The following is a 24,996-nucleotide window of genomic DNA, read 5'->3' on the forward strand; positions in this document are numbered from 1 at the left end:
ATGGTTTTGTGCACTAACCAGGGTACGAAGACAGAAGACGAGACAAGCACAAGCACTTCAGTTTTCCTCCTGTCCCCGCAGCCTAGCTTGTGTACAAAAGCATACTGCCATGAAATGCTACCAACTTGCCTAAACCACCCTACTCAATAACATAACAGTTCCTTACGATTTCCTAGAGTTTCTAGAAAAGCAGTGCTGCAGTGTTACTGTGTGTGCAGTAATGCAGAGGGTGAATGCTTTGGATCGGTGCCTTTCTTGGAGAGCCTTGAAGAGATATGTCCCTCAGTGCACGCGATTAGCACGCAGCGGGCGGCTCCCTCGTCGGGACAGAGAGGCCATGCCCCTTCGCCGCGCCGCGGGCCCGATGGACAGCCCAGAGCTGTGCTTCAAGGTCCGAGCTGCGTGGAGCTCGGTCCCACTCTTCATTGGTAGTCCTGGTCCCCGGCGCCAGGGGGCAACCCCAGAGCATGTGAGCAAGGCTAGCTATATCCTTACAGTAGCAACACGCATTGTGAGGGTGCGCGTCTGGAAAGATTTTGTGCGGGAAGGCCGGGCATGGGTAGGTGCCCGTCTGAAGCCACCTGTACGTGACTTCTTGTGCTTTATTGAGTGCTTTGTGCAGTAGCGGCATGGTTCTCTTGACTAACTTATAGTGCTGGGTGAGATCACTGCATGAGACGAGGGGGTCGTGCTCGCTCTACCATCTTGCCGAGAGGGAGTTCGGACTCGCACAGTGAGTGAAGTCTGGTGCGGCCTCGTGTGCCGTCTCATTGAGGTTAGTGTAGTGTCGGGGTAGTGTAGATGTTATAGAATTTCTCAAATTTGGCCTCGGGAACGTTTTTTGTCTACTTTGCAGGTCTTTATCTCAAAAAAGGCTTGTGGCAGAGCAGCAATAATTCCACATTATATTCTAAGCATACCTATATATCAAATTGCTAAAGCTTCTATTTATATAACTTTTCAATGAAGAGATACGATCGGGCTAACTTCAAGAAAACACCGAACAATGTAAATTTCTGACGACAATTTAACCCTTTCAGGGTCAATGACATAAATGATGCTGCGAACAAGTCCAAAATGACCGATGCTGTTTAAATGTATAGACGGCACCGTCTGTATGTTTAAAAAGCATGCAGATTTCCTATTTTTTTCTTTCCTGGCATGCGCTGCCACTATTTGGGAATACAGGTAATTTTTTTCTCGTGCCTCCCTCTCTAGGTTTTCGTTGCATGGTTTGTTTTACAGCTAGTTTGCTCCAGCGCAGTTACATACTACCCCTTGTGCATTGAAGCGCGCGTGCGTGCGGCGGTTTGGGTTTTGTTCCGCGGGCGGTTTCAGCTTTTTGCGCTTGCAAAATTGATGGCTATCTCGTTACTAATCGCTCAAAGGGCGGCCGCCTGTCTCTCGCACGTTTAGTGCTCACAGGGGTGAGCATAGGAAGGATGCCGCCATGCATGCGTTTCCTTTCCTTTTATTTTTTTGGGGAGACTCACAGTATCTAATTGCCTCTGGTTGGCGATAAGATGAAGATCAGCGGAAGTTTGTCCCAGGTTTTGCTTTTTTGACAGGCACACAACCACACAGTTTTCTTGAGTGCGCTCACCTACGCAGTTTGATTACGCTATGGACAAAAATACTACTGTTAGAGCAAGAACATTTGAGACTTGCGAAATATTCTTGTGTGCGCATATTCTAAGCCTTGAACAATAACAATGCATTAAATTCTTAATTCTTATAACTTCATTTTTTTTATTGTTGTTATTCATGAATAAAGAGTACATATATACCAACGCAAAATATTTTTTTCTCACTTTACGGTCACCCTAGAAAAATTACAGTAAATATTTTTTCGAAATAGGTCCCTCAGGAGAATTGGAATCTACAATAAAGAAAATCGACTCTGAAAGGGTTAAAAAAACCCATTTTTGATATTTCTTAAACTTTGTCTTCCACTTCAGCTTTCACAGTCATTAAAAACATATTGCATAATTTTGTTTCACTAGTGGTTATGACCACTCCAATGAGGCTCTTGCACAAGGCTCAGCTCACCATGCAGGTCTGAAAGTGCTATGGCATTTGTGAGCGTGCATGACTTTTCAATTAGCTGTGAGAGACACCCCAGTGAATGATTCGGAACCAGTTTTGTACGCGTGAGGTTCCTTGATGTGCTGTGGCACTCGGAGAGCACACAGACGTTTTGCACATTTCACCTCCACAAAAACGCAGTCAGAATTCGATACACAGCTTAGATTACCTAAAAGGAGGATAAAATTCAACAAGCAAGCAAGATATTCCAAATAATCTTTAGTGAAATGGAGAAATTGTGAAGGTCATGCAGAATTGCTTCATTCAAACAGAATTTGTTTCTGGGCTACAATCGTTTATTAAATGATTCGACAACACAGGTTGTCTTCACTCCTGTACACATAGTTTCTTTCATGGAGACCTGGCTATGTGTGCCATGTATAATTCAGGAGATGCTCCCATTGACCTGGAAGGCTGCTAGGCATGCCAAGAGTGAATGCCATGGAAGGCGAGTGCTTTCATCCATTCTTCATTTTTTAACTTGCAGAAGGCAATAACTTCTTTTTCTTCAACATGTATTAGATCTCTGGCTGCCCGAATTGCACTTCCAGGGTTTCTTCTCAAGTTGCTGAGCATTGCTTGATGCTTGATAAGTCCTCCAACTCCATCGCACATCTTTTTCCAGTGTCCAGTTGCTGAGAATATCCATTGGCTGTTGGGACAATCGCTCTTTCTGAACTCGAAAAGCTGGAATCTATTTTTGAAATGACTGGCGGCTCCATCACTCACATGTCACCTTGGAAGCACACTGGCAGGTCCACCCATTCTTTCACTTTCTTTAGAGCCAAGCAGGCTTGAGCGAAGTCGTGGCTCAAGTTGTCACTAAAAATAGCGAAACTCTTCCTAGATTTTTTCATTGTGACCATGCACGTAAACACGGATAGTTGCTGCTTTTGCCAGTGGTATGCCTGAACTTCGTCAGGAAGCACGACAGTCCAGTTTTCGGCAAAATCAAAGTGGAATGCAATGCTCCCATGCTGTGTGCATTGCTTTTCCTCATAGATAGCCTTGCCTTGTGTCTTCCTAATCTGGTTGTGCACGATCCACCTTGCCACTAACACCCAAAGATGATTAAAAAAAAGTGTCAGCATCCAAAACCTTTTTCATAAGGTCACCTGCCTCCCCCGTCGCTAGCAGTATTTCTTTTCCTTCTGGGATATTAAATTTCTCCACTGCCAGGGAGAAATTTAATATCCTGCCTTTTAGACACTGATTGCATTCGCATAAAAGGCACTCTGCTGATGATGGAATGCAAATGAATGCTGAGTGAAGATCATCAGCATCAATTGTGTGGCCAGTAATGTTCTCAAAAGCGGCAAGGCAAAGTTTATAGTGGGCGCAAATGACACAAATGCACACATCATGCTGGGGATAACATTTTACCCAGCACGGTTGCAAGGTGTAGAATTTTGATAGGCCAGTGCCAGAATCAGGATGGTCATCTTAGTATACGTGGAATGCCTCTCTAATAGATCTTGTCATGAAACGTGTTATTCCTAATATTTTTTTCTCCATCGATCATACCTAACCGACAGGTCATCCTTTTTGTTAGGGCTGTCTGGAACATTCCAACTAAACCTTCGTTTAGTAATCATGTGCTGCAGATATGCACTCAGGGCTCACCTTATGCCCGATGAAAGGATCTGGTCAGTACAACATGCTATGATTTTCTTTCAATTTCCTGGACTCATTGATTTGATACGTCGATGCTTCAGGAATAAGCTTCTTAATTTCATTTTTCGCTAGTGTTGATGGCAGGAGAGTGAGAAGTTGACAACATTCCCAGGGTGTCGATGCTGCATAGGCGCGCTGAAAGCTTTCAGTCTACTGCGCGCAGAAGGAGCACTTTCCTTCGGCTGAATTTCCTGATGCATCACCTTGGTTTACGCCCGGCGTATCTTGCACTGAACATTTTCGGCTACCGCCTTCTGCAGCTCCCTTTGTTTTCTCTTGATGTAAGCAGGCTTGTACCGACTTCTCACTGCGCCTGTGGGTTTCAAAGGGGACATCCCGGTAGTTGCAATGCTCTGGTTGATGACGTCAATTTCTTCTTCAGGAGGCATAAAAATGTCATCCCTCAACTGTGCGTTCCATGAAGATATTTCATTGCAGCAGTAGCGAAAGCACAGATAGCTCAAGTAGTCTGTCTCTTTGACAGTCACTGATCTTTCGAATGTTAAAAGTTGCTTCAAAGCATTGATGTCTAGGTCAGTAACTCTGTGAAAAGTTCACTTCTTTGCAATGAGCTTCTTGTGCTTTGAAAGGTAGTCTGCACAATACATTTGCTCAGAGCTATACTTTGTCGCCATGAGACACACAGGAGCAGTAGAGTAAGAGCAAAGGGGAAGCACTATCGTGGTCGAATGAAGTGTGAACAGCGGATCGAACGCACGGCCAGTTCAGGCCGTCTGCTGCCGCCATCTGAGATAGGCAGGTGCATCCGGTTACCGATAGTATTGCTTTTGTTTCTTTTGGTATTCCATACCTTGCTTTGTGACTGTAGCACCACATTCATGCTTTCCACTGATCGCAACTCGTGCAGTGCAGTCCCTCTGGCAGCAGTGGCTGTTACCCGTGTGCATGAAGTGAGTGCTCAGAGCTCCCTGATAGAGTTTTGACCTTGCTTTCATCTTCACCATGTTATCAGCGTCTTGCTGCATTGCGAACAAAGGGTGAACAGTAGGGGCGCAGCCAGAGGGGGGGTAATGTGGCTTCAGCTTCCCCCCCCCCCTTCCGAAATTCTTTCACGCCGTCATGCACTGCCGACCAAAACAACCCCCGGTGCCAGAAATCATTCTGGATTTTCTCTGGAATGCCTTTTCCACACTTGAAAAGACACTTCAGTGCGAACACTGCGAACTCGGGCTCGATTTCATGGCAACACCCATGCAACTGGAGTCACATAACGCAAGGAGCCTCATCCGTGCACAAAGTTTCAAGAGCGTTTTGATAGTGAGCGGGCTTATGGCGGCATCTCGCGGAGGCCTTGAAATCTACGGAGTGCATGGATTTCAATTCCGAAACTTTATGGGTATAAAGTTCTCAAACTCTTCATGCAAAAGGTGCATTGCCAAAGTCATGCTTTAGATTTTAAATTCCGGAAATTTGTAGGTTTAGTGTTCTTACAAATATTTGACGCCAAAGGTGCATTGACTTTTCTAAAGTCGTACATCGGACCATACGAGACAAGCTGAATCAACACACTATCAGACAATTTGACAAAGCTCTTAGCGAGGTCCAATGAAGCGACTGCGGTGGTTCATTTGTGCCATCATGTCACAGGAAAGAATATCAACATTTTTTTTTTCACCTGTGCCAAAACATCCATGTCAAGACACTAAAGCCAGCAAAGGAAACTACATTCTTATTTTTTCTACTTTCACTTTTATTCGAGAGGACACACTGAGCCTCTTCAATTTTCTTATTCTCGCTACCTGCGGGCTGCCAGAGCCAGCCAGAGCACATGCATTTTTCTCATGTTGCCCTGACCACAGTGCGGCTAGGTGCACCTTCGTTTTTCTCTGGCCGAGCGGATTATGGCCTGGCAGAGTTTTGGACACTTTCCGGCTAGCAGAGGAAAAAAAGAAACAGTGATCGGTCACTGCCATCACTGTTGGGACTCAATGGATTGCAATGCGTTCGCCTGCGGGCATCACCACCACTTCAATGTCGCCGCTACCGCTCCGGAAGGTTTTTTGTCTTGCCGGTGTAAAATACCAAGCAGTATGCATATGGTTCTCTGCGGACCAAGTGTCTCATGTTTTCCTCGACATTCCTTCATTAGCCACATTAGATGCCTAATGTAGGCATTTCATTGTGGCCAATATGCTTTCCTTTGCGTTTTTTCATTTCGGTGCCCCCGCCCCACAAAAGAAAAGAGAGACATTGTTGCGGCGCAGCGAATTGTCGCATAGTGAAAGCTCGATTTTGTTACTTCTTTTGTAGAAAGTAATGGGCCATGGGACGCTTCAGTTGCTGGAGACTCTTATTGTTGCGATAGCAATTATATGGACACTCCAGGCGCATTCCTGTTATCACCGTCACCCTCATGTTCCGTATAAAGTCCAAGGGCGATAACATTGTGACCGCGCACAACATGCTGTATGTGCGAGTGAAAGCATGGGGGCGGGGAGAGTGATGGGTGAGCCGACGATGGCAGCGCAGTCTTGTCTGCGCAAGGGAAAAAGCGGGGAGGAAGCGCCACCTTCCGTCGTGCGCAATGTATCGGGGGGAGCGGAGAGAGGGGGGCGGGCCTTAGGATTCTGTGATCTGTGATTGTGCAACATGTTTATTTGAATTGTTGGATGCATTATATACTGACACTTTGGTTAGACACATATATTTATTGGAGACTTATGCGTATATCTAAATATCTTGTTCAGAGGTTTTGTGTATACGTGCAGTAAACTTTGTTTCCAGTAACACTTTGTTGCCCTTTATCAAGCTGTATCTTGCATTTGTATATTCCATTGTATGTTTGAATTTCTAATGTACATTTTGCAGAGCTTCTGCTTTTTACATGTGCTCTCTGTTGCGACTACAATTTCCGGACAATTACTCACAATACACGACCGGTGACAGCTGCTCCTGCGCAATACACTAGCATCAAGGACAGCGTCATTGAGATTTTCTCCTGGCTGCTACATATGTACAAAAATGTAAGGAAGGTTCTTCAGTGACAAATTTTCATTAAAATATTTGTCCTCATCTTGTTCAAGAGGGGGGTACTTCAGACCAGTTGGTCCAACATGTTTAAAGAGGAAAAGAACCGAGACTTCAGAAGGGATGTAATGCGAAGAGGTGGACAGGATGAGCGGTCTTACGTCTCATCTTACGTTCCATCCGAAGTCGCGGTTCTTTTCCTCTTTAAACATGTCAGACCAACTGGTCCGAAGCACCCCCCTCTTGAACCTGATTTCTCCTACACTGAGCTCTTTTTTACGTTACTACCCGTCAAGCAGCAAATGTGGCTTCTGTGCTAGCCTCATACCGCTCGTCCTGTCCACTTCTTCGTTTATGTCGTGTCTGAAGTCGCAGTTCTTTTCCTCTTTAATCATCTTGGTCATTTCATGGCCTTTACATTTTTCACATCAGTGGCATGCACTGCTTTGCTGGTTTTGAAGCGATATAGTTCTAAAGTTCTAAACTGATATATTTTTTATTTATAAAATAGACAAAAAACATGGAAGCATTCATATCAGTTATTTCTGGCACAATTTTTGGGACATACGAAAATGTTCTTTTATGCTAAAATATTTTACTTGTCGTGACAGTGCGTAGAATTGAAAAATTATTTTCAGCATCTTTGGCAACGGCAACGCAGTTGTTATTCATGTATTTGATCCCCCGACAAATTCTACAAGGAGGAGGCCGAGTGGCAAAGTGAGCTACGCCACTGGCGGATAGAATAGCGAAGCTCCAGTGCACATGCGTTGAAGTTACCGAGAGGTTTCGAACTCTATCGGTCTGAGGACGCAAAAATGAGCTCTCACTGTGCTCTTAAAACGAGCATCTGGAGTGCACGCGCGCCTGCTCAGTCATGGCCACTCCGGTGACCAAATCATCTCAACATTGACGTCCTCAGTGCTGCCGACACATATTTTGGTACTGCTGGCCTTTTAAGAAGCATAAATCAAATCCTGCCTGCACTCTATACACTAAGCGGGCAAGAAGTCAGATCTACAACAACTGCCTATTTTTGCGTAAGGGCCTCATTTGACAGGCCGTAACTACTAGTGGAACATAATTATGCAATATGTTTTTAATGATTGTGTAAAAGTCTTTATTGAAAAGTTAAATAAATATAAGTTTCAGCAGTTTGATAAATAAGTATGCTAGTAACGCGGAATCGTTGCCGCTCTGCCACAAGCCTTTTTTGAGATAAAGACCCGCAAAGCAGACAAAAAAAAGATTTCCTGGTCTGATTTTTAGGTATATTATAAAAACATCTACACTACCCATAAACACCAAAAATAACTGAACACGAGCAAAAACATGCATATATTTAGTCAAACAATTTTTAGCTACCTAACTTTAATATATCTTGTGTAATTCATAGCCAAAGTTGCCCAAAACAGCAGAGCAGGTAAGCCTGGCACTCTACTTCTTCGTCATTATTGATTCCCAGTGCTTCAAAAAAACTTTAGGCAGCAAAACCAATTGAAAATCTCTTTTTTCAACTTGTGAGACAACAATCTACAAAATTTTGAAATAAGTTTAAAAGGCTGACCGGTCATCCTTTGTTAGATCTTACATGGAATCACCCACCTATGGTATGCTGACGAAAAAACTGTGAGCAAAGCACAGAACAGAAAAAATAAATAAAAGGAGTGCTGCTGCATGTTTGTGCCCTCTGCCTCATTGCAACTTTGTGCAGCTTCCCTCTCAAGCAATGCGAGTGGCCAACTGAGTTGCCACACTAAGTCAAGCCAAGCAGCAATGACACTCACTGGTAGACTAGGAAGGCAGTTGCTGTGGAAGGCATGCTTGCAGAAGAACACTACCACATCCTCCAGGTGACGAACATCTGCACAAACCACAGAAGACTAATGTTTTGGCTCCTCTGGCAAAAATCTCAAGAAGCAAATGAAGACTTTAATGGTTCTGAGAAACTGGAACCATACTGCGCTGTGGCAACCTGATATCCCTCATGAATACACACAGGCTGTTGAGCTAGAGGCAAACTTGCTTGCTGTCAGGGAGCACAGCATTGCACAATATGTGCTCCACGGCAATTAGCAAAAACACAATATAGACAGACAGACAGACAGACGGACGGACGGACAGACAGATAAAAACAAGAACATTTCTGCAAGGGTACAGAACTTAAGTTGATTACATTGCCACCTTTACAACTCTGGCAAGAATAAATAAACAAAGAGTAAGCAAGTTCACCGATAATCACAGGTGAACACTGCATGGTACTGCACAAACCAGCCACTTCAATCAGCATGGAAGCTGAACTATGGGAAGTCTTACTACAGTAGACTTCTGTTAATTCAAATCCGGTTAATACGATCATTACTGAAGGTCCGACCCAGCGCCCATGCTTGTGTGTGTGCCATGCTTGTTTGTGTGCCCAAGCTTTTGTTATTTCGATCCTAATATTGGCCTCTGCCAGATAATTTGAACATGACAAGTCATCACAGATGTGCTTGAACCCTATGGTGACCCTTTTAGTGGCAGCGTCAGTCTCGGTGGAGCTTGGGGACAGTGAACGGGTTGAAGACGCATCATATCTCCCTTCGAAAGGGCCTATTTTCAGCCTGCCCTAGAAAACTTTTCAAGCAAGAACCGTATCTCACAATGTCTGATTATCATATTTAGCCGATTTTAATGCATGCCTTCCTTTTATTCGAGGAAACTAGGCTGGAAATCGCTAGTGCGGTGCAATCGGACACGAAACTAAAACTGCCTTGACAGCGTTACCGCATAAACCAGATGTATTGTGGTGAAGCTGATGTTGAAAATATTTGTATGGCGAAGCTGACTAACAACTAGCCGCCATGGTGCAACCCATATTAGACCCTTGCCCACCTTTTTTCTTACTAAAACATAGTGTGCGCTTTAGATTTGTACTTTGTTTAGGAGCTTTAACGTAATCTCTACGTTGGTTTTCTACTTTGGACACAAAGAAAGTGGGTGTGCGTTTGATTCAGGGGTATATTAGAATCAGGCAAATGCTGCCAAATGAATCACTAGTGTGTTGTGGCATTTTTTCTGCATTTTGTTAAATTCGACCCGCCGGATAATTCAATTTTGTCGGTCCTGTCAGGGTTGAAATAACGGAAGCTGGCTGTATTCTCCTTTAATATAGCAGTTAACACACACAGACAGATTGACACATATTATAGATTTACAATGTGAGAGCGATGGTGACAAGGAAAAAGTAGGGATGGCATGACCGCTGTTTAACGTGTACAGTTAACCACAGCACCAGCTCTACATGCATGTTGCAAAGGTGTTGTTTACAAGGTCCTGATGTTTAGCGACAAAGCTTACATTGGCAAAGCTTGCCAGTGTGTGTCAATGTTTGCTTGAGGGAACATTTCAGTTTGCTAAAAGATACATCCAACTCTCGCTTATCAAATTGGTCACGCAGCTGCTTTCCAGATTTCACTAACACATCAATTCTTACGAGGCACTTTATCAGTGCAGTTGTCAAATTGCCGAAGCGTTGTATACCGAAAAGCATGTGCACTCTTGTGTGACCCAGGCATGTATCATTCTAACTAAGCAGGAGTTTCATTTTACAGATAACAAGTAACTAAACCTCACCCCAGGTGATGTCGATTTTTGTCACCACACTTTTCACTGTCATCTTGTTTCCGGTTTCTTTTGTGACCCTGTATAATTAATCCACCTTTGAGTTGAAAGATGAAGGTCGTGTCATGCCTACTAAAACCCATCTATACACGCTTCCATTGACAAGGTACTGCCAAACTATCCTTCTCCGCACTCCTCTCTCATTCATCCCTTCAGCTTATGGCATCAAGTTGAACTTGCAGCATCTCGGCCTCTCGTTCCTGAGTGGAAGCAATGTCATGTGTTGTCGGTTACTGCTACGTAAAGGTACGAGCGTGCAACGGCAGTGAGAAATTTAAGAAGCAGAAAACCCATTCGAGGACATTGCGGAAGCAAAACTGGTGCGAGCTATGAATCCGGGAACGGAGGTACGCTTTAAAGGTTGGAGCTACTTATACTCCATTGCAGACATCAGGTGCAATGCTGTGGAAGTTATGCAGGAAATCTGGTCGGGAAAATTTATCACTCTTCGTTCCCGAGCGCACTGACAGCGAGAATGCCAGGCACATTCTGTTTTCCGAAGCAGAGGCGGCCGGCAGAAGCCAACCCATCTGAAAGCCCGCATTTCGAAAGCTATCATATGCCTCACTTTTCATCCAAGCTATGCACCAATGAGGCTAGGTTAAAGTAAATACCATCACTGATAATGGCCACACATGAAAAATAAGTAGATGAGCTCACATGTGCAGCCTCGTTCGCACATAGCTTGGCTGAAAAGAGAGCCATTTGACAGCTTTTGAAATGCAGGCCTTCAGGTGGGTCGGTCTCTGCTGGTCACCCCTGCTTTGGAAAATGGAATGTGCCTGGCACTTTCATTATTGGCGCACTTGGGAACAACAGTGCCACGTATCACGATTTTGCTAGCCCGGCTACCCATCACTTGTGCCAATCTTTTTCCGCTGGGACTGTACACAGGGGAAGTCTACAGAGGCCTAAAAGAAAAACACTTAAAAATAAAGCAAGCTCAGATAAGTGCTTGCCTTTGGAAAGTATCCGGCGATTGCAAGCATGGCACAGCTGGTCGTCTGGAAAGAAAGAAATCAGGAACTTTGTTCACAGCTGGCTAGTAACAAGTGTAAAACATGGCTAAAACCAGCATAGAACAGCAGCAGCCTGGAGCAGCAAAACAGTCATTCCGTGTATTGAATGAACCCATTGCAGTGAAAATCCGAGAATGTGCAGGGTCTTACTTGATTTTTCAGCCGTTTTCATTGTGTGTAATACTTTGCAGGCATTACTGTCAGTGCGCGATATACTCACTGCACTTATGTGTTGGCAACTTGTTGACAAATCCCACAACTATTCGAACTATTCGCTTTAGAATTATTCGACACTAATTACTGTTCACTTTGACTTCGCTTCAAACCAAAAAGTTAACATTCGCACAAGCCTATGTCGCAGGTATGTCTGATCGGATTGTATGTGCATAGAGTAGTAAAATCTTAAACCAATGCAAGCAGCGCCAATTGTTCTGGAATGTCGGACATGCTCGAAAAGTAGAAATGAACTTGATTACTGTTGACCGTGCTCGCTGCTACTGCTGTCACCCAAGTGTTGCTTCGCTACGTCGACACAAGCACCCGATAAGCAATTCTATTCCTATTCATCCACCTTTCTGCACAGCATGTCTGCCCGAGCAGCATCACTATGCTGTAAAAACATTCATGCCGTCAGCGCAGCCACTCACAGGCAACGGCAATGCCACGGCTCTGCTGCCGGTGCAGCTTCTGCAGCAGGCCGATGCAATCCGACACCAGGATCTTCTTGCAGCCTTCACGCAGGGAGATCTGAAGCATATACACTCACTCAATCACGGTGTGCCCAGTTTCACACACCCTGAAAACCCGCACACCAAATGGCCCAAGTCAAACCTAGGTTCCTTTGTACAAGAAATGAGAGACAAAGAAAAAAAAAAAGATTGGACAAGAAATGTGAATTTCTTTTTTGCCACAGCCTCACAGGGAAACAGTGGCCTGCATTTTTATTCTAACCACTTCAAAATTAAGTTCTGTGCTTAGTGCTAGTTTGTTTTTGCACTAGTTAAGCAGCAAGAATGGAATTATTCTGCATTGTTAGATAAACACTAGCCAGCATTGTTTGAATGGTTTGTTCAGACTTTTACTTCGCCAATAAACAGCAAAACCAGTCCATGTCTCTGTAGTAGCAGCTCGCTTCTAAGAGTGGAAAGCATGCCCAAAGGTCAATATCGCCACCACCACCACTATTGGCAAGGTGTGTATATAACGATGGTCTTGGTCTTTCACTTAAACCGTATGAACGATGGTTTTTCACTTGAACCGTATGAAACAAGCAAGCAAGAAAGCCACATGTTTTACTGAATGCACACCAACAAAAATTTGTTGCGAAATTTAAGTAAAAGCAAAGTGCAAAAAGTTCACCTAAATATACAGTCGACGACCAATTTTTCGGGCCCTCAAGGGACCGCGAAAATTTCCGAATAATCAGAAAATCCGAAAAAGCAAATGTGCCCCAAAAAAACTCAATTTATTGCTTACTATTGAGTTAGAGGCTGGAAAAAGTGATTAATGGTCTTCTGAACCATGCTTCGCTTGCGTGCAAGCAAGTCTGCCTGAATTTCGACGAGGGTCGTCGTGCCGCTGTAAGCCGACGAAAGAGTTGCGACCGCTTGCATCAGCTCAGCTTGCGTCGGCTGCACTGCTGCAGGCGAGTCGTCGTCGTCGTCGCTCTCAGACTCTGCAAGCACTTGGCGAATGATTTCTTCATCCGTGAGCCCAGTGCACAGTTCCAACTCTCTGTCCATGTCCGTGAACTCCAAAAATTAGACGGTCGAGGGAATTTCGATGCCTGCAGTGCGAAGGTCGTCGATGAGGTGCTCACTGCCAGACAACTGCTCGACGACACTATCCTCGTCCAAGTCAGCCGAGTCGCCATTCAACACAAATCCCGCGTGACGGAAGCAGTTGCACAGCGTTGTGGGTGCCACCGACTTCCACGCATCAGCGAGCATGCTAAGTGCTACAAGCAAATCGACAGAGCAAGCTTTTCCACTGTCGAGGCACAACACCACACGCGAAAGCAAGCGTGACCGATAGTTCACCTTCATGTTGCGTATCACGCCTTGGTCCATCGACTGTAGGATACTTGTCGTGTTCGGTGGCAAGAACTCGACTCGCACAGACTTCAAGTTGTTTATGTGCCTGTGTGCAGCGCAGTTGTCGATGACTTCGTTGAGTGCCTCCTCGCTGCCACGTTGCATGCAAAAATAAAAGTTCCAGAAACAGCGTCTTGAAGCATTGAAGCCGATTTAATCAAATGTGAGCCACAGTAGTAACAGAACTCGCTAAGCTCGTCAATGCACGGCAAACACAAACAAGCAGTCGAAGGAAGAAACGAAAAAAAAAAAGCATTGCGTTACGCCAGTTGCACTGTTGCGGAAGCGGAAGCTGCTAGCATTCCCTCGAGTGTCCGAAATTTTGAGCCATGTAATACATTGATTTTATGAGGTATGTCCCGGGGCCGGGAAAAAGTTGGAAAAATTAGGCGTCCGAAAAATCAGCTGTTGACTGTATTTAAATAAAAATGCATGTCCGTGTGCTCCACACCCAGAATCCCTTGTTTAAGAAAGTGCTGAAAGTGGGCCTTTTTTAGTCATCAGTTTCTTTTGCCACCATGTTCTTGACCACAGCCACATGCGTCTACAAAAACTCCGACGCTCATACAAAACGAGCTCCTGGCCCCCTAAGCCCTAGACTGTGACAGACACCGCACCAGACAGTAAATTAACATCGCCACTACATGCGTAGCTTTGTTTTTGGGAATCAATTTGTCCGCAGATCAACAGGCATCTATGCCAGTTCACACTAACTGGCTAAACAACTTTCCAAAGCTACATGTTTTTTTTTCTCTTTTCATCAATTGTAGAAAAAAAAAACTACTCCAAGAAAGACCACGGCCCAACAAAATGAAGTTCAGTAATCTGAAGATTGTGAAGAGTTCTGTGCTTGAGGCTGGCAAAGAATGGACAGAAAGCTGGTGGTGCAGCCGTACAGAAAAAACATATTAAGAGGAACACTACAGTTTAGCTACAATCACACAAAGCCATCAGACAATGAAGCCAGGGAAAGCACAGGGGGAATTATGTTATGTTTGATTAAAATGTAGAAATAGTAAGGAAAATGAAAGTGAACGAAAAGATAACCTGCTGCAAATTGGAGTTTCATTACGTGTACGGCACTTTACTAATTAAGCTACAGTGGCAGCCATCGTCTCGTCCACTTTCTAGGGAATTTGTATACGTGTACGAGATTAGGCATGGGAGTGTTAGCTTTGGGAGTGCCCATGGCCATGGCAGTGGATCTGGAACAACAGTTTAGCTGCAGATGCCATATAAGTAGCCTATTACTAAATGCTGCGCCAGTATAAATGCCCATTAATTTAAACAACGCACTCATTTTCGCTAAAATTTTACACGGAGGTGACATTCCATGGTGCATTTACCTGAATCCACTGTCTCGAGCCAATACCTACCTGCTCCGCCCGAAATAGCAGGGAAGCACTACCATACATAGTAATGATGGACTGAAAAGTTTTTCGCTGAAAAAATAAATTCAGTGGTTTGAGCAGTCTGTCCTAGAACATTGAAACGCATGCTTCATAAAAGACAGAATGTGGAGCACTCTTGCTGTCCTGGTTGCGCTGTTCTATCTACAGAGAAAATCCACATTAAAAAAAAGATAATGTTGCTGCAGATGATGCACACTTTTGGTTTATTATCAACGAAACAGGGCACGTACTGCATCTCAGCATGTAAAGTTTGAACTGTGGGACTTTACATTTCGAATCTGCACAGTGGGTTATGAGGGACACGTATTGAAGGGCTCCATATAAGTTTTGACCACCCACAGTATTTTAATGTGCACCTAAATGCTCGCATACCTTGATTTAGGTACACTTTAAAGAACCTCAAGTGGTCAAAACTAGTCCAAGTGCATCAGCATTTTCGCATTTCACACCCATCAGAATGTGGCCGCTGCGGCAGGGAATCGAACCCATCACCTCGTTCCCAGCGCAGATTGCCACTGGCCCACTGTGGGAGGTTGTCCAAACATGAAACAGTGGAACCTAAACTTGCAACTTTTAGGGTACCATGTGAAAGCATTATCCACGTGGAGGTCATATAGCCCAGGTAAGGGTGATGTAGCTGTGGTGCGTAGCACCCTGAAACTTTTGATGCAGGACTTTTGATGGTACTATTAAAGCCCCGGAGTAGTCTATATAAAACTTACGATGCACAGTTGATGTTTGAGAATTCTGGAAGGCCACAGTGTAAAGAAGGCCACATTATGCGACCATTATTTTTATATGTGTTTCTCTCAAATCACTTGCTGCACCAAATGACCAGTCTTGGTGATAACCACAGCCAAGTACAGAGTGCACAATATTGATGAAGTGTGGGTGGCAATGTCGGTTGTAGTAGGGCAGAATGTCGTTAATTCGAACTATAAGGGGACTGGAAATTTATTCAAATAAAACGAAGTTCTAACTAAGACACATTTTATATATTGTGCCCGATCAATTGTCTGGTACAGGGCACAAAACTGAAACTGTCACTCGGCTTGCATTCAAAGTATTATCTTTCCTCCACCGGCACTTCACGACACGTGCTGGAGGACAACTAGGTTACATATGAAGTTCCATATGAATACGGCCAATTTTGAAAAACATTTTTCAAAATTGGACTTATACACAAAAACCACTCATTTCGTCCGCTGTAGCCTATAGTCGGTTGTAGCGCAGTCCATTAAAAGCGAATTTGGTTGCATTAATAAGATGGGTAGAACAAACTAAGGCTGAAATATGGTCCGTTATATCCAAAAGTCTGTTGTACATGAGTCCATTGTAACGAGCGTAGACTCTATAATTATCTGATTGGAATTGTCGGACAGTGACTGTAAATTTTGTTTGGCTGATATCAGTGTGTAACAAATACAATATGCTTATAATTAATATTAATTTACCAAAGGTATTTCTGCATCAACTGCCACTTTGTTCCAACAAGGTTGGATTGTGTTGTGAAAAATGGCCAATTGAGAATGCGATCCCCAACTGCACTCGATAAGTGAACAATCGGTACCTGGAGGTTGTAATCCCGCATGATCTTGACCAGAGAGTCCCGGAGCTGAGGGATGTCCAGCCCCATGGGGATGCGCACAATCAGCAGGATGGGGTTGACATGTGCACCAATTTTGTGCAGCAACGTCGTGATGAAGGCTGCACACACACACGTGCAAGGCATCTTTTGCAGACCATCTCGAATGCGTCTCTACATAGTACATTTAATAAGTGCGCACACAAACATAAAACAATGTATAGTGGCAATAATTACTTTCTAGCCCGCAAACAACTCCCATTTATTTTGTGTTAAAGGAACAGTAGGTGCATTTGATTACACATCTGCACATTTTATATCCTGCATTTCTCAAACAGCTCCACAACAATCACAAATGCGATGGTGGCCCTCGCCTAGACTAACCCATTTTCCAGTTCATCCTGCAACGCATTCAATTGTCTGGAATGCCAAAAACCGTGACGCGAATCGTTGCCGCTAGCGTAGCATGTAAAATAACTTAGAATAAGCCTTCATAATCGAAGACTGAATGAAGGTGGTGTGTCATCACCGTTATGTTAAGAAAGCGAGGTACGTGGGTCGCCATCTTGTGATAGCGACCCACTCGCAGTAGGCTCTGCGAATGCAGTTTTCATTTTGTATATGACTGCACCACACGGGCAATTTTCAGAACAATCTTATTGGAAAAAAAAAGTGCACATTATGATAGTGTAAGTACTGTAATTATTCATTGTGAGCTACCGTTCTTACTTGAAAATCTTCCAATGACAGGCTGAAAATAGGCATTTTCAGCAGGGTATATTGTGTGCTCGACAGATTTACTATTCCCTAAGCTCCACCAAGACAGAGACTGCAACTAAAGGGGTCGCTATTAGGGGGTCACCATTGGGCTCAGATGCATGCGTGCTGACCAGTCAAGTTCGAATTAACCTGGCAAAGACTAATTTTAGGATTGCAATAACAAAAGCCTGGGCCCACAGAAATATATGGGTGCCGGCCAGGACCTATGGCCAATACCGAATCAAGCTACAGTCAGTATCAACTTAACTGGAGTCGAATTAACGAAAGTCTTACTGATCATAAAAGTTGTGATACCAAATATCCTAGCAGCTATTGGTCTATTTTCGTGCTTAGTGTTATAAATACCATGTTTGAGAAGGTCCCTGCAGCATATTTCAAACACTACTTAAACACAACAAGTTGTTAACAGATTCTCAACATGGCTTCAGAACGAATTGATCAAAATTATCAGCAGTGTTGGAGCAATCCCAGAGTATATACATGTCTATGCATAAAAATAAATTTGTTGTAGTCATATTATCGAATTAAAAAAAAAAAAGCTTTTGACACAAGCAGTCACTCTATAGTAAAAAAGAATTACAAAGTTATGGATTTAGTGAAACTACTATAAACTTCTTAAGCTACTGAAGGGGTTGAAAGCAATTTGTGTGTCAAGACATTTTTTTTCTCAGTATACCCCCATAATTACAGGTGTTCCTCTAGGATCAGTTTTAGACCCTACTGCCTAAAATCATTATAAAGCAAAGCAGTATGGATCATTAACAATCAGCCACATGACTAATCTGCACCACCATCTTACTTTGAAAAAAAAAAAAAAAAGAAGCGAGTACCTCAGTTCACCATTCTTATGAACACAAGCTTGTTCTATATTTTGGTGATGTTTGCAAGTACTACATTTGAAATTTAAAAAGAAAGAAAGGAAAAAATTCGTTGGAAAAATTAATTTAGAAGGTGAATCTTTAGCATTATTGCAATTGAAACAAATATTCCATTGCTCCTTCAGCTTTCATTTAGAGGTTTCAGCGTGTCTGTCATTTAATCAGAAGATGGGCGATGGCTGACACGCACGTGGCTTGTCGAGCGAGTACTTGATGAGATCTGCCCAGAGTTCGGAGTCGTCATGCTCCTTGCAGAAGGCGATGGCCTGGTGGACGTCCCCCAGCTTGGCCATGATCTGATGAAGGGCCTCCTTGGTGTTGCCCATGCGTTCTGCAAATTGCCCCATCACATCCATCGGGACAACATGTGTATTGGTCAGTTGTTTGTCTTTTACATTTCAAACTCTTTATTTACAGGACCATCCTTCAGAAAATAAGCAGAAATACAGATTACCATACTCACTCAATCTTATGTGCACTTTCTTCCAGAAGAAACATGCTAAATATTTACATGCACATTAAAATTGAGTACAAAACCAAACCTGCAACGAGTCAAATGTCAATACAGTAGAACTACTTTACAGTCAAATCTCGATATAACGAATCATGTGGGACCGCCAAAAATTGTTCGTTAATTTAAGATATTGTTGTAATGAAAAACTTGCTGTTATAAGCCAGTGGTCAAACATAGGAATGAAAATGATGTAGCTTGGCAGTAGACACGTGTACACACAAGCATACTCTCATATAAAAATGTTTCGCTCACTTCAAACCTGCTTTATTTGAAGAAATCAGTGATTTTCTTCTGGCGCGTACAGCATGCACGACCGATTAGGAATGTGTCTAGATCTTCCACTTTGCACAATACCTCATCGGGTACGTCATTGCACCGACGCATAAAAGTGCAGACTTTGTGCGTGCACTAAAACATCATTGTTCGACACGATCTCATCTTCTGTGTTTGGTGACCCACAGTTGTCTTCCTTTTGGTCGTCATTGTCACTGGAGATGTTGCAAACGCAGTCAACAATCTCCTCGGTTGTCAGGTCCGCCGCCATTTGTGCTGCGCTGTCGCTCTCCATATAGTCATTGAAGGAAGAGACAGCGGGCAGCAGTCCCGCTACCTCAGTCCACAAGTCTCCTGGGTTGCTGTCGGTCACCTCCAAGTCATCTTCAAGCTGCACAGGCGCTTTGACAAGTCCTGCTTTTCGCCAGCAGTTGCTAATGGTGGACGCCTTCAAGTTCCACCAAGCTCCGGTGAGCATTTTCGCTGCCTGACGAATACTGATTGCAGTTGGCTGCTTTAGGTAGAGGTTGATAATCAACCACTGCACAAGATGCTTACCAAATTCTGCGTTCACACTCTTTATAATGCCCTGGTCTAGGGGTTGCAGCAAGGACGTGTTGTTTGGCGGCAGAAACTCCAAGTGAACATGCATCAAGCGAACATTCACAATGTGAGCAGAGCAGTTGTCGACAACCAGTAGAATTCTTCGGTCATCCATCCTCATTTGGTCGTCGAGTTTGATGAGCCACTTGGAAAAGAGCTCTCTAGTCATACAGGCTCGCTTGTTGTTGCTGTAGTCATACGGCACTGACACGATGCTTTTCATGCAGCGAGGCTTCGAATACTTGCCGATGACGAGTGCTTTGATTTTCTTCGTGACTGTTGCATTGCAGCAGAGCAGGACTGTCATGTGAAGATACGACTTCTTCCCTCCTTTGCACTGCTGCTCTTTGAAGTGCATCGTCCGGTCTGGCAGGAGCTGATAAAAACATGCGGTCATGTCTGCGTTTAAAATATCATCTTCAGAGTACGATTCAGTCACCTATAGAAAACGATCAGTGACCCAGGAATCCGCGCCTTCTCTGTCAGCAGCCTTTTCCTTGCCCAAGGCTACCTGCCAAGTTATTCCGTTCCTTTGGTGGAAACGAAAAAGCCAACCCACACTGGCGTCGAACCCAGTTATTTCAAGTGCATTTCAAGGCTTTTTCTTGGAGCATTGGGCCAGACACAGGAACGTTTTTCAGTCTGGCATCTTTGAACCATGTAAGAACAGCTTGGTCCAAATTTTGAAGTTTCCCAGTAGCAACCGTTGCCTTGTAGGAGCGAGCTGCGACTCCCGGTGAAGCTCGACAATCTTGTCTCAGTCTTTCAAAATGGTTGTGACAGTCAATGGGGCAATGCCAAGCTGTCTGCACACATCGATTTGCTTTTTCCCTGTGTTGATTCACTGCAATACGTCCAATTTGTCCTGCAACGAAAACTGCTTTTGCTTCTTGCCGCCATCGTTAGCTTTATTCATCATTGGATCTCATGTGAACTTCGCCACAGCTTTGTGGTGAAGTTAGTCGTGAAGTTTGTGGTGAAGCAGTTGGCACACAACATGGTGATGATGATAATTAGTGCACTCGCAGTTTCTGTTTCACGCGAGAGTTGCAGCACTGTTACTTTTAGCCAAATTTGTAATACTGCTGTTCCTCAATTATAAAGGGGAAAATAAATTACATGTGTTATTCTGAAATATGCGCTGCATTGAAATTCGTAGTTCTGAAATATTTTTACATTGAAGATATCGGCCATCTGGCAGGCATTTTTAAAATATTCATAAATTTGAGAAATTCGTTAATGTGGGGTTCATAGTAACGAGATTTGACTGTATATTGAATTTGATAGTTCTGTGATAAGCGGACGTTATACACAGTTCTTTATATATAAAGTAGTTCATTATATACAGACTGTCCCTTAAAAATGCTCAAAAATTAACCGCACTGAAGCTGGCATCAGCAATTACAGTTCAGCAGCACATTGGTCCAGAAATCATATCTTCAGTGTCATCTTTTCTAACGATGTGTTATCACAACTACATGTAAATTTCTGTTAGCAACGTCCATCTAAGGAACGAAATGTAGTGGCTGGTATAGCTCATTGAAAACGGCACCCGGTTCCTATCACCTGTCACTTAGAAATTGCAAGCGCAGCCGCTATTTTTTATTCGACAGCTTGTGATATATTGTACTACCAGTGGGACATGACTGTATTGCACACAAGAGAACAAAGCATCCCAGTTGGTTGTAAGTGTAAACTTTGGAAACTACTGCAGCATGCCGCCATTCTGCGAAGGTCTCGAACATCGTGGTCTCAGCATTATGACTGCGCGCCTGTCTTGCAAGAGCCATAAATAACGTTATCTTTGTTACTTCGGCCAAGGAAAATGCAATGTTCAAAACGTAGGTTGTTATGGTGAACCGTAACCAGCACTTGGCAACACGTTAATGATGCGTCGCCAAACCACGATCGCTTGATAATGGCACAGTAACCCCTGATCTTTTGCAACATTGCATGACGGCAGTGTGCGGTGCAACCAGTGCAGCATTCTCACTGACTCGGGTTGTGTGAACATCGACATGAACACTTGAGTGGCCATTGTTTCCTTGGTGGAAGGACACAGATGGTTCTTCCAAAGCATTGAAATAGGCATAATGCATGTCTTCCTGCATGGACCACTACGCAAAAACTAGAGTGCAGCCGTCGTGACATTCGTTATCACACTGGTACATGTGCCAGTTCAGGCCCTGCGTCATGCTATTGCTGCTCCTCCTCTAAGAAGGCGTGCCGTGAAATCGAGTGACCTTCTTCGTGGCTTCAGAACTCTGTACATGGGGGTCGCTTGCTCATCCCAAAGGCCGTATCACTGTTGTGGTTGGAAGAGAGCGGGGCACGTGCTGCCAGGTGCCCAGTTTGTTCCCGTTTTCATGGTTTGGTACTTTGCATGCACCCCCTTTACTGTGACCGGATTCGAAGCATTCCTTGAAACAGTACAGTGATTTAAAAATGTTCGTTCTATCTGGAAGCAGCTTCAACAGGCATGTCAGAAAATCATAAATGCACTGAAATGTGCTCGTTGTAACCAATATATCGTTATACCTGGGATTGTAGATATACGGAAGTATCAGGTATAACCAAGTAAATCTAAAATGCTTCTTGCCAATATGTGCGTGTAAAGAATATACACACTTATAACAGATATTGGATATACTAAAGCTATTTTCATGATGGATGCAATTTTGAGACAGTGAGGCTCAACTGTAGAGACAGCCTATTCTCATTTGCATTCAACATTGCCATAATCCAATCTAGTCCATACTTGGGCTACAGCTGTAGAAACTGTGGCAAATGCAACATTGTTATGCTTACTCTGTTAGGCTGCCATCATCTGCAAGGTGTTTAAGCAATGCAATACTTAATGCAATCGATGGCCCTCAAGATGAAGTGATGACTGTTGATAAGAAGACGTATGATAGAGACAATAAGTAATGCTTTGTCCACTGTGTCTCATATGGAAAAAATGTTCTTTTTCCAATTGAGAGGAAATCATCATTGGTTTCTCTCGTACTATTAGAATCAGGTAGCAAACAGTCAAGGGCATTGCATTTTTCATTTCTGGTCATAAAAATCAAGTGTGCTTTATTCGAGGCATGTTAGAGTCAAGTATATAAGGTATTTTTACTTGGGTAATGAAATTTATGTGGCATATGAACAAGCATATGAATGCTTGTCTTTTATTTCCAAAGGGCGAGAGCTTGCTTTTACCACAGGCTTTGCTACCTGATATTAAGACACTTCATGAAGGTGCCCTAAACATGTGTTGCCTGGCAACAAACAACCCTCTGTAGTGAACTTTCATTTACTGCAGACATAATGACAACATGCTCATCATTAGAATCTTGATATTCAATGTAAATGAAAAAAAAAAGAAAACAAGAAGAACACAAATCTGTATATTTTGCACTTAGCTCTCTGATGGCATGTCAATTTTTCTTACAGAATTGAAAATGCCATGAAGAATATGCCCGCAAGATTGTGCACTTCAAGATAAATAAAATTCTCGCCCACACAACACCGTGAAGGAAAAGGGGGAAAAGTACCGTATTTACTCGCGTAATGATCGCACTTTTTTGTCAAAAAAATTGACGCGAATTCAGGGGTGCGATCATTACGCAGGTTAAATTTCCCATGAAAGGAAAAAAATTTTTTTTTCCATTCCGCGTTTGCTGCGAGATGACAACAGGTCAACAAATAGGCGACTGCCGCTGTATGTAGTGCGAGACACCAAAACAAAAATGGCGACTGGTGGAGCAAGCCGAACGCGCCGAACGCAATTTTTCTTCTTCTCATGAGTACATTACATGCATTGAAACAGTTTCTTCCATACCAGTAATGAATAATATCCTTAATATCGGCAAGTTTGTGGCAATAACGTAGCCACGTCCACTTTGAGGGGACAGAAACAGATGGGCGCGCTTAGCTGCCAGTGACAGAAACACGTGGCAGGCATGCTGCAGAAACTGCGGCATTTGTCTTCACAACTTTCCTAATACAGCACGTTTCCACTAAGGGTGGGCAAATATCTTAGCTGTGTTACAAGCGTGGGCGCATGAATAGGGTACACTTCTAACGTATCAATGTAAATGTGGCTACTATAGTTGCCGCTCGCGATTTGTTGCGTGCCCACGAGTGCAGGCGAGAAGAATCGAAAGGTGCCTTTTTTGTTGTTGTTGTTGTTGACCACAACCATTATAAACCCTACACATAATAAAGGCAAGTGTGGTTGTAACTTTTTTTTTGTCATGGAAGTGCGGAAAGTGATGGCAGGAATGAAATGGGGCATCTGCTTAAGAATGCTTGGCGCGTGCAGACCACCTGAGTCTTGAGTCTAGTCTAGTCAGTCACCAGTTGAGTCTAGTCAGACTCAGACCACCTGAGTCTTGAGTTGTTCGCATAGCATTCGACAGATGGTAAGCATGATCATTATTAGCGAGATTTCACACACGACACATCGCTGCAGCAAGTTCGGGGTGCAATCATTACACAGGAAATGAATTTTGACGACAAAATTCAGGGGTGCGATCATTACGCGAGTGCGATCATTATGTGAATAAATACGGTATGCAAGTTTCTTAAAAGGTTTGCCCTAAGCCCACAGCTCCTGAGAGACACGTACACACCTTATTAGTGAAAGCCTGCCTTTAACGCAGCACGAAAGCAGAAGGAAATTTAGAGCAGCCCAAACTGACAAGCAACACACTCTTTAATTAATTACTTCTTCAGCAACTTGGATGCTTTTGATTTCACCTGCATCAGGAATTTGTCCAAATAAACTCACTCGAAGCTCCTTGAAAGACTTACAAAGGTATGGTTTGAGACCAATTATTTGTAAAACATGCTGAAACATTCATAGAAGAAGCCTGAATTCGTAAACTTCACATAAAATATGGCAGAGTTGGCAGGTATGAAAGAACTGTGTGTTTTGCAGCTATTTCTTACATCAATTGCAGACCACGGCCCAATGGCTCGCTTTTCAAAGCATGACATTAGGTGCGGGAGAAGAAAGGACCCACTGAGCAGGAAGATGGTCGCTGGAACGAGCTTCTGTTCCTGGCACAGCCGAAGTGCCTCTTCCAAAGGGTAGCTGTGTGACTGGCGCAGCAGTGGCAGCAGCTTGTCAGGTTCAAACTCGGCATACAAGCGTGCCAGTTCCATGTGCTGGGCCTCGCACAATGCAGGGCTGCGCTTGAACAGTGCATCCAGGTACTGCAGCAAGGCAGGGAGAGACGGCAATTACGAAGCCACGTTCGTGAGAGCAAGGAACTATTAGAGTAGCGCGGTGGGACCAGAATGCTGGATGTGTGGCGACAACACGTGGTGCTAACTAGGAAAATTTTTTTTTATTGCGAGAGTACAGAATATGTGTGTGAAATAAGTTCCACATAGTCACAGTTCAAAAGATCATTAGCAATAAAAACCTTGTTTTTATT

General features: G+C 43.7%; 1 protein-coding gene and 1 pseudogene across 2 annotated transcripts in view; both read right to left on the reverse strand.

Annotated features, from left to right (window-relative positions):
* The window catches only part of lt (vacuolar protein sorting-associated protein light), a 184,138-nt gene that overhangs the window by 10,142 nt on the left and 149,000 nt on the right, over window positions 1-24,996 (reverse strand). The window contains exons 17-22 of one of the 2 annotated variants that reach the window (XM_055075699.2): window positions 24,580-24,772; window positions 18,368-18,508; window positions 16,505-16,641; window positions 12,077-12,176; window positions 11,370-11,414; window positions 8,535-8,611 (exon numbers count right to left, since the gene is read on the reverse strand). In XM_055075699.2, the coding sequence (XP_054931674.1) occupies window positions 8,535-8,611; window positions 11,370-11,414; window positions 12,077-12,176; window positions 16,505-16,641; window positions 18,368-18,508; window positions 24,580-24,772 (693 nt within the window). Of the gene's footprint in view, window positions 1-8,534; window positions 8,612-11,369; window positions 11,415-12,076; window positions 12,177-16,504; window positions 16,642-18,367; window positions 18,509-24,505; window positions 24,773-24,996 lie in introns of those variants that run through there. The other variant, XM_072286637.1, reaches the window with a different exon arrangement.
* On the reverse strand, window positions 2,503-4,600 carry LOC140216237 (uncharacterized; annotated as a pseudogene).

Source organism: Dermacentor andersoni, chromosome 2 (assembly GCF_023375885.2).
Source record: "Dermacentor andersoni chromosome 2, qqDerAnde1_hic_scaffold, whole genome shotgun sequence".
Taxonomy (NCBI): Eukaryota; Metazoa; Arthropoda; class Arachnida; order Ixodida; family Ixodidae; genus Dermacentor; species Dermacentor andersoni.